Source organism: Meleagris gallopavo, chromosome 1, assembly GCF_000146605.3.
Source record: "Meleagris gallopavo isolate NT-WF06-2002-E0010 breed Aviagen turkey brand Nicholas breeding stock chromosome 1, Turkey_5.1, whole genome shotgun sequence".
NCBI classification, from domain to species: Eukaryota; Metazoa; Chordata; class Aves; order Galliformes; family Phasianidae; genus Meleagris; species Meleagris gallopavo.
The window spans coordinates 46,167,511-46,176,727 of record NC_015011.2 but is presented as its reverse complement, the minus strand read 5'-3'; the positions used below and the strand labels follow the sequence as shown (position 1 = coordinate 46,176,727).

General features: G+C 42.8%; 1 protein-coding gene across 1 annotated transcript in view; it reads left to right on the top strand.

Moving 5' to 3' along the window:
• STRA8 (stimulated by retinoic acid 8) overlaps window positions 1-6,274 on the top strand; it is a 14,773-nt gene extending 8,499 nt beyond the window's left edge. The window contains 3 exon segments of the mRNA XM_031554046.1: window positions 1,022-1,098; window positions 3,080-3,191; window positions 5,790-6,274. Coding sequence (XP_031409906.1) covers window positions 1,022-1,098; window positions 3,080-3,191; window positions 5,790-5,864 — 264 coding nt within the window. The 3' untranslated portion in view covers window positions 5,865-6,274.
• The last annotated feature ends 2,943 nt before the right edge of the window (window positions 6,275-9,217 follow it).

The following is a 9,217-nucleotide window of genomic DNA, read 5'->3' as shown; positions in this document are numbered from 1 at the left end:
GGGGGGGAGCAAGAACAAGGGTTGTCCAGCTGCTGTCCTCTGCAAGTCTTCCATGCAGCACAGATTATCTGTATCCAGAAGAGATGTCCAGATTCTTAAGACCTGTCTGTTTTTGCCTGGTTGCTTGTTTTTTAATTTGTTGGGTTTTGATTTTTGCTTGTTTTTTTGTTTGTTTGTTATTAGTAATCAGAGCACTTAGTAGCAAAGATAAAGTATTTGTAGACCAGTTCCAGCAACACTTGGCTGATGACTGCCTATTCCATGCATTTCTGCAGGGCCAAGAATTCAGTGACTGCGTAGATGGGAGCATGTGAAAAAAGAGATTAAATAACAGCCAACTCTCCATAAATTGTTCCTGATTAAGCATTGATTGCTTAAGCAGTAGCTGTTCAGAGAAGTGTACAATGTTATTAGTTGCAAGGGAAGGTCAGAGATTCATCTTTAGCAGATTGTAAATTGCATTTACAAGCTTCTTTTGAGTCACAGGACAATTAGCAATTCAGACCACTGACCTGCTTAGGAAATGTCGTGGGGATGTTGCAGTACTTTCTGGCACAGAAGATGTGTGAAGAGCATGATGGCAGAGTGAACTAATGAGATTATTGGTCTGTCACAAGGAGAATCCAAACTCCTTTGTAAGACGAGTCATATACTGGAATCGGATTTATGGAGAATGGCTGGTACAGCTGAGATCTCCAGCTATAAACAACGCAACGGCCAAAGTCAAGTCTGGAAAGCACTGTTAAATTCATGTATTTACTGATGCTTTGGGAGACGTAAGTCTAATTCCTGGAGGCTGAAACACAGGGAACAGACTCATCTTGTGTTCTGAGTTATGAAATAGTTTCTCCTTATTCCTGTATCTGCAAAACCCTGTAGATTTCTGCAGAAGGAAACACTAGCCGTTAAATGGAAAGAAAAAAATATTGTACTTCTTAAGATTTCATTATTAAAAACTGTGCCCTAGGTAAAACTCTTTAAATACTGGATATGCTGACATCCAAAATGTTTTCTGTGACAGGTAATGCTTGAAGACGCGTTTGATGTTGCTGCTGGTTTCCTTGAAACAAATGAGACACAGGGATTGTCTAGCCAGAGGTAAATTATAAAACCTACCCTTTTGCTAGATAGAGTAACTCAATAGCTGGCAGTCAGTGCTCCCCAGCAAGTTTGCTGTACAGTAAGTCAGTAACTGAGTGTTCTCTTTTGTGCCTAACTTTTAGTCAGTGGTTAAAATAGTAGCATACAGCAGTTGTGCTCGCTGTAGTACTGCCTTTTAAGGTGGAAGAATGAAATGAGGAATGGGCATTTACAACAGAACCAGGAAGATTAGCTTACAGGAGTGCCCAGTAACTTTGAGACAACCAGGCACTTTTAGTAAGTGATTCTTCCTGAATAATGTAGAAAGAGTCCTGGATTCTGGATAAATAGATAAACTCTTCCAATTTTTTTTTTCTACTTTGCATAGCTTTCTGTCTTTTCAAATTACAAGATTTCTAAAGTTTTCCTTTTTTTTTCTCTCTCACTTACAAGTTCTGTGATGACCATAAGGCACTCCCTGGACAATTAACTACACTCTCACTTAATGAGACAAAAATAATCTCTTTTTTTTCTTTAACTTCATCTCTCTTAATCTTCTTCAAGTACCCTAATTTCATCAGAAAGAGATGATCAAGCTGAAGTGCGGTTGGCTTGAGCAGAAAGGTCAAAGAAACACAAGAGGGAATGGTTTTAAACTGAGACAGGGGAGGTTTAGGTTAGATATAAAGTTTTTCACACAGAGGGTGGTGACACACTGGAACAGGTTGCCCAAGGAGGTTGTGGATGCCCCATCCCTGGAGGCATTCAAGGCCAGGCTGGATGTGGCTCTGGGCAGCCTGGTCTGGTGGTTGGCAATTCTGAACATAGCAGGGGGTTGAAACTAGATGATCATTGTGGTCCTTTTCAACCCAGGCCATTCTATGATTCTCTGCGGGTCAGATCACAATTACCTAAGAAAGAACATGTCAGATACAAAACTAGCACTGCCTTTGATTTTCCCAGTAGACTAAAGAAAGAAAAGGTTTTCTCTTCAAGAAGAAAATCACCTTCTGATTCATCATCTCTTACATATTCTTGCTGCTTACTCTTGGTTAGATTTTTTTTTTTCTGTTTCCAAATAGTGTTTTTATTTTTTAATTCAGCTACTTATTTTTCCATATTTAGAGAATTCTTTAATGTGAATCTTTTCTTCTTCACTGTAATTCTACACTGCACTTCCAGAACAGCATGAACAGAAATAAGATTGTTCTGGCAGTTCATCAAAATATGTTTATATTGTAAAGCTTAACAAAACATGTATCCATTAAATTACATTTATTAGGTCGTAACTGCTGTTTGTTTTTGAAACAAGGAAAAGCAAACTTTGTTAACACTGCAAATGTATTGGCATCATCTGTGCAATCTGGTTTAAGCCCCAGATTAGATTAATATTTCAGTAGTCAGCGTTTGTCATGTGCCCTTCTTTTTTTCTATCACCCTGTGCTTTATAGTTCAGGACAGAGGTATGCTGCAGGGATATGTAAGATCCCAGGGAGAGCATAGAGGTGAGGTCCAGAGTGAGTATCTGACCTTAATACCAAAGTTACCGATCACCTGAGTACAAATTTGCCAGGAAACAGCTGATGTGTGATTTTGTGACCAAAAACTTTGCAAAAGAAGTCAAAGTTGCTTCTTGGAACAACCCAACAAAATACACTGCCAAATGGCCATTTCTGCTCTCCATTATGATGCATGTGTACCTTTCCTTAGAACAGTGCTATTACAGCTGTAGTGTATTAGTGGATCTCTGTTGTGGTAGTGGTTTCTTACACTGGAGTTCTCAGTTCTTAGATATCTTTCTGCACTTGTTAGACAACATTTCCTCATTACACCTCCACTCCTTCCTGTCTTTTTCACCTATTGTCTTTCTTGTCAGATTTCTCATGGAAACAATTTAAGTATTCTGTAATTTGTAAGTAAAATGTGAAGGAGAGAAAGTGAGGAGGAGGAGGAAAAGAGAGAAGAGGAAATTAAATATAATTTCTTGTTCCATTTTCAGCTCTTCATTTACGAGCGGCATTTCTGAAAATCCAGAGGATGACCACAGACTCTATCTGCAGATCACTGACTTCCTAAAAAGCCTTTTCTTTGCTAATACACACTTCTGCCAGGTAAGCTTTCCTAGGGGCTCCTTACAGAAGGAGCAGCGTATTTCTGTCACTGTCAGAAAGAGATTTCCCTTGCTTCAGATCATAGTGTCCAGAATCATTAAAACAAGAGCTTAGGGTTTATTGCTTCAGATGTCATTCTGCAAGTCCATAACCCACCCTTTGCCTCTTGATTCTGAACACAGTGGGACCACCCTGTGCTTTGTCTTGGTGCCAGCTTCCCTACCCTGAGCCCTTGTTTGGCAAGCCTTGAGAGTGGGCAATTATGCTCTTGAAAGAGAACAGCTCTTAAAAGAGAGCAGCTGCTGTGCTGTGTCTTAACTTCAGCTTACTGGTGCAGATTCGCTGAGCCAGAAATCATTGTGTTTGCAGTGTTAGTCCTCCTGTTCTTGTCCTATTACCAAGAAGGTGTCTGAGAACTTGCACATGGATACAGGACCAAAAAAGAGAGATCACTCAGCAAGAACATGCTTATTTTGGCTCAGATTGTGCCTCTACAATGGCCACTGTTTCTCTATGTTCTGCTGTCACCTGGCTTCCACCCAGTCTGTTACTTGAGCAGATTGTCCTTTAAAGAAAATGGAATATTTGTGGTGAGGGATGGTTGAGACAACAATCAAACAGAACCCAAAACAACAACACAAAGAACCAGAAACCAGTGCTGCACCACTGTCTAAATCTATCGCAAAATGATTTCTGCATGTCACTTGGTTCATACAATCTCCTGGAGACCTTAGCACTAAAGGAGGTCCTGGGGGTGACAGCAGGCATAGCAAAAGTATTAAACAGGAGCAGTAGGACTCTTCAGCAAAAATGTCTGGGGGTGACATGAGAAAATTTTGATCCTAAATGATTTGGATTTGGTACACAGAATGATGATCCATTGCCTCTTAACACCAGAACTAGACAGCATCCAATGAAGTGAACAAACAGTATATTAAGAAGTTGCAGATTACCAGAGTTAACTCGCCAGAGATGAGTTGACTGATGGTTAATAAATCTGGACAAAGATCCAGATATAATTTCATATGCAGAACATCCTCACAGCACAGTGTGCCAGAACGAAGGAGCATGTATTAGGGAGACAAAGCACACTGCATGCAAAATACTTGCACATCTACTCCTGGTCATTGTCAGAGACCAAACACTGATTTACGCAGCCATTTGGTCTGTAAATAACTGTTCTGCATAAAAACAGGGCTCTTTCTGTGTTTGTATAAATGACTGTGAAATGAAGATGCCTACAAAAGAAAGAATGACATAATGCAAGGTACATGTTTTCCAGCTGTGAATGGCTAAGTGCTACTTTTGCCCTCTGCTTGGTGCTGTATCACTGTGTGTGAGCCCAAGCCCATCTTACAGCTCTTAGATAAAGTGGTGTAGGTGGTAGTGAAATGCTGCAAATTGGAAGCTGAGCACTTTTTTTATTCAAGAACTTTGAATTGTCTGTGATAAGACAGTAAAAAGGGAGCGTGAGCAGAATTTACCGAGACTAAATAGTCTGCAATAATGCAAAGATCACAATCTGTTTTGGTTTAGATAACTGTGGTACAGCACATCTAGAGTCCTGCCAAGAAGCAAGAAAATTTGACTGACAAATTTTTGGTTTTGAGAGCAGAAATTCAGCTCTACCTCTGAGCAAATAGTTTGGAGACAGTTATGGAAGTGCAGCTGACTGTGTCTAGGAAATACTCCAGCTAGTTTGAAACACTACCTCAGGCAGCAGCAGACCTCGGTGTAGGCTACACAACTTAACCCAGACACTGGGTTACTCAGTGCACTGAAGACTCCTGGACTTGTCCTGAAGAGGAGACCTTCTTGCTTATCCTGTGTGTGTAACCAAATCCCTGCAGACCACTCTCTCAATGCAGTATTGATACAGGTACATTTGCCCAAGAGTTTGGGCAGTGCTGGTGGTGTAATTATCCCAAAGATTAAGTGGTGTCCTGATGCACCGTGCACACATGTGGTAGATGATGAGATGGAAGCAAGCAGCAGGTACTGTACTTAGAGGCAGGGCCCCCAGTGTGTGCCTGACTGATGTGTGAAAGGCAGCCTCTGTCCCTTCCATCTGCAGAGCTGGTGAGGTAACAGATTTTTTCTTGTGGTCATTACATGCCAGTTCGGTGTTAATGCCATTTGAGATTAACTGTCCAATTACAAAGCACTGCTGTTGGATTGTGTACATTTGCTGTTTCATAGTCTACGGACGCAAACATTTCTGTGTCCTGGACTTTGATTGCTCAAAGCCACTTATGCTCTGTAAGATAGTCAAGAAAACCATTTCCCTCTGTTGCTAAAAGAGCAGCAAAGCCTGAAGACAGTGCAAGTTAGAGGCTCAAGGAAGCTCGCGTATCTTCAGAGCTTGTTATTTGATGTGCTTGCTACCGTGATCTAAACGATGTAGATGGAGGCAGGGTGAAGACCTGTGATTTTAGAATGAAATTAGTTGAGAATCTGAGATATTCTTCATCAGGCACCACAAACAGTTGACTGAGAGGTGCTGGTTGCTGATTCAGAGCAGAAGCAGGGCTCATGGCAATTTGAAACACAGTCAACTCTTGTGGTTTTTAACCTTATCTGGCTTTGGGGTGGTTTCAGGAAGAAGATCTTCAGTTCGATTATGAGACTGTAATGCTGAGGTGCACGGAGACCTTTGACGACGAAGATTTATAAGTAGTATCCCTGTTTGCCAATGTTTTGCCAAGCATCACTGGATACAGCAGGCATGTGAAGAGATTGTGCCTCTTCCAGAGGAACATCTCTCCAATCAGAATGGGGAGACACTGTGTTGTGGTTTGTTATTGTTGACTTCCCTTTCCTCATCAGTGCTTCATAACTTACCAGTTGAGTAATTTTTACTTTTAAACGTTCCAGGTTTAAAATATTTATAAAACCTAAAGGAAGAAATATTTTTCTCTCTGACTTTTTAATGCTTAACCTCATTTCACAAATACACTGAAGCAATTCAGTGACCTTGCCTAATGTGAACTGTGGAAGAGATGCAGAGAGGACATGGCAACCTACACACTCCAGACTGCTACCTACAAAACTCACAGCGTGCCTCCCAGCATCCTGGCAGTGATTGCTTTCCTCTACAATTCTTTAGCCAGGGCTGGAAACAACAGAGGAATTTCTTCACAGAGAGTGACACGAGGACATTCCATATCTATGAGGACAACTGTAGTGGTCACCCACTCCTGAATCGCTCAGAGAGATGCAGATACAATCACAAACTGTGGATTATTTTTGTAAAGTGTGTAAAGTTGAAAGAGAACAAAGCCCCCTGTGCTGTTCTGCTGCATCTTGTTCTTTGATGAGTAGTACTGCTCAGATGGTGTCTTGAAATTAAAAATGCATTGAAGTTAAAACAGATCATTCACATCTCTGAGCTGTCATTAGCAGCTTTCTGCAGACTCGGCCAGTGTTCTGGCAGTGGTTATATTGAGGTCTCCCCCCCTCCTACTTTCCATCTCATTTTAAAGTACTATGCATATATTGCTTTGGAGGGTTTGGGTTTTGGGACACGTGCTGGTTGTAACATGTACGGGTTTTTCAGGAGATCTGAGGCCAAATCATTCTTTCCTAAAGGAAAGAATACAAGAGACAAATGTGTAAATGTTTGCATGAAATGTCCTGTGTGCTCTTTCTTACCATTCTGTAGTTTTGTGGGAAAATGTGTAAGTTTCTCTCAGTGTGGAATCTTACAGCTTGCTGCCATCTCCAGTTCATTTGCCACATGACATCTGGTCAGTTTTGTTACAAAAACAAGCCTTTCACTTTTCCACCTCAGTTACTGCATCAGTTGAGGTCATATTTGGCAAACCTGTAGGAGAGCCATGTGAGTAGATAACACTGAAGGATTAACAACCTTATTTTTATTAGCTCTCAATCCCCATGCTTTGAAGACCAATCCAGGACAGAATTAAGCAGCAGAAATATTGCATTTTCAATCGACTTTCAGCCTGTCATGCACCAGAGGAGGCAGTTCTAGGTGGTCACCATGGTATGTAGATGCATTCCCTTGATCATCACATGGGAGAGCTTCTGATGCTTCACCAGGAGAATTTTAGGCTTGAACACAAACATGATCAACAGTGTGTTCAGGTAGTGTGAAGGTAAGAAATAACTATTCCAAAAGATGGAGAGGATGAGGAACACATTACTTTGGTTCCTCCTGCGGCATGACCAGTTTGCAGGATGCAAGCCTGTGTCACATGGGAAGGCAGCCTTCTCGTGCAGAGCCAACACCACCCAGCCAGAGGCTGAGCTGCCCCGGTGTGCAAAGGCTGCTCTGCCTTGGCAGGGAAGCAGCCTTAATTCCTGAGCATAGTATTGCTGTGTGTGCACCGGCACCACATTGTTCAGTGCTCAGTGGTTGGTCTTGAAACTTCTTATGAAAAAGTCTGGAAAAGGGCAGCAGGCTGCTGGGGCAGAGCAGTGGGAAGGAGGAGGAGTTTGAGGCAGAAGGGCAGCAGGGAGGGAGCAATGGCAAACCTGAAAGCAGCCGCGGAAGTGAGGGTGTTGTGGAGGCAGACCTGGACGAACTGGACAGAATGAGACCAGGTGCATTACAGCTGTGCTGTAGTGCAGCAGCTTCTAATACACAGTCTGATCCAGCGGTTGGCAGCCCTGCCCACAGCAGGGGAGTCAGAACTGGATGATTGTTGAAGTCCCTTCCAACCCAAGCCATTTTATGATTTTTATCATCACAACACTGTAAACGTAACAGAGCAGCTCCCATCACTGCCCAGTTCACATCTTGTTAGAAAGCTATGAAAATGAGCTGGTCCAGAGCCAGTGTAACTAGGTACAAGCATGTATCCCTCACCAACTCTCTCTAGCTTGAACAGCAGGACTTGCTGCCTGCACTTTGGCAGTTCACTGTGTGCACTTCTGTAAGCTGCAAGCAGAATCACTCCACACTGCCTGGCTTCAGCACATTTTGAGGAGTAAACAGGAGCAAAGGGTAACATGGGTGGCAGATTGCTGTTCCCAGGCAGTCCAGAAAAGCCTTCAGGTGTTCAGTTTTGCACCTGAGGATCCCTTGATCTTTCACTTATCAAGGAGCAAATAAACAGAAGCTGCATCCTGTGGTGCAAAGTCAAAGCTGTTTCCAAAACTCAAGTGGCCGTATGCAGCCGGCGGGGAGTGGTAATCCTGCAGCCTCATCCCTGCCTACTTCATTTTAGAATTTAGACATGTCTCTCTGAGTAAAAAAAACAGACAGGCATATAACAAACACTCTAAAGGAGAAATTTCAAAGGGCAGTTAATAGCCTGAGCTTGAAACGGGGACAGAAATAGCTTCTGAGAAATGCCTCGAGCATCATCAGCACCAGACACAGCACTGCAGTCTGTGCTGCCTGGGCTTTGTGCTGTGCTGCAATGAAAGACGGGCCCTACTCATGCTGTGCCCCAGGGAGCTGGCAACCAAGTACGGGAGGAGGGTGCAGACATGGCAGCAGGGTGGAAGTGCAAGATGTGGTCATGGTGCCTCATTCATCAGCCGCCATCTTGCTGCCATTAAACCATTCCTGCAGCATATGCTGGATCTGGCCAGCAGCAGCCTGACAGGACATGGGGACAGGGTGATGCAGATTAACTTATGCTTTCTCACATATGCTGTGACACAAGTAAATCTGAGAGTGATGTGCAAAACCAGGGCTTATCTGCTAGATCTCCTGGGGATACAGGCTATCAGTAAATGAGCTTAGAGGTGTGGGCGACACTGGAGAATTAAGGCAGTGTCAGAGCTGAGATGCCCAGGACCTCTGTAAAATCCCACCTGGGCAGGAATCAGGCATAGTTAAATATGCAAATCATTTTTTTGTTGTTGTTCCAAAGACATTCAACCACAGTCCTGAATGGAGGCCCTCAAACTTGCTAGTAACAGCAGACTACCAAATTGTTTCATCTTTGAGGATCCCAATGTACACAATAGACTGATCTGTTCAGACTTACTCCCAGAGACAAGACAGCAGTACAGAATCACAGAATTATAGAATCGTTTAGGTTGGAAAAGATCCA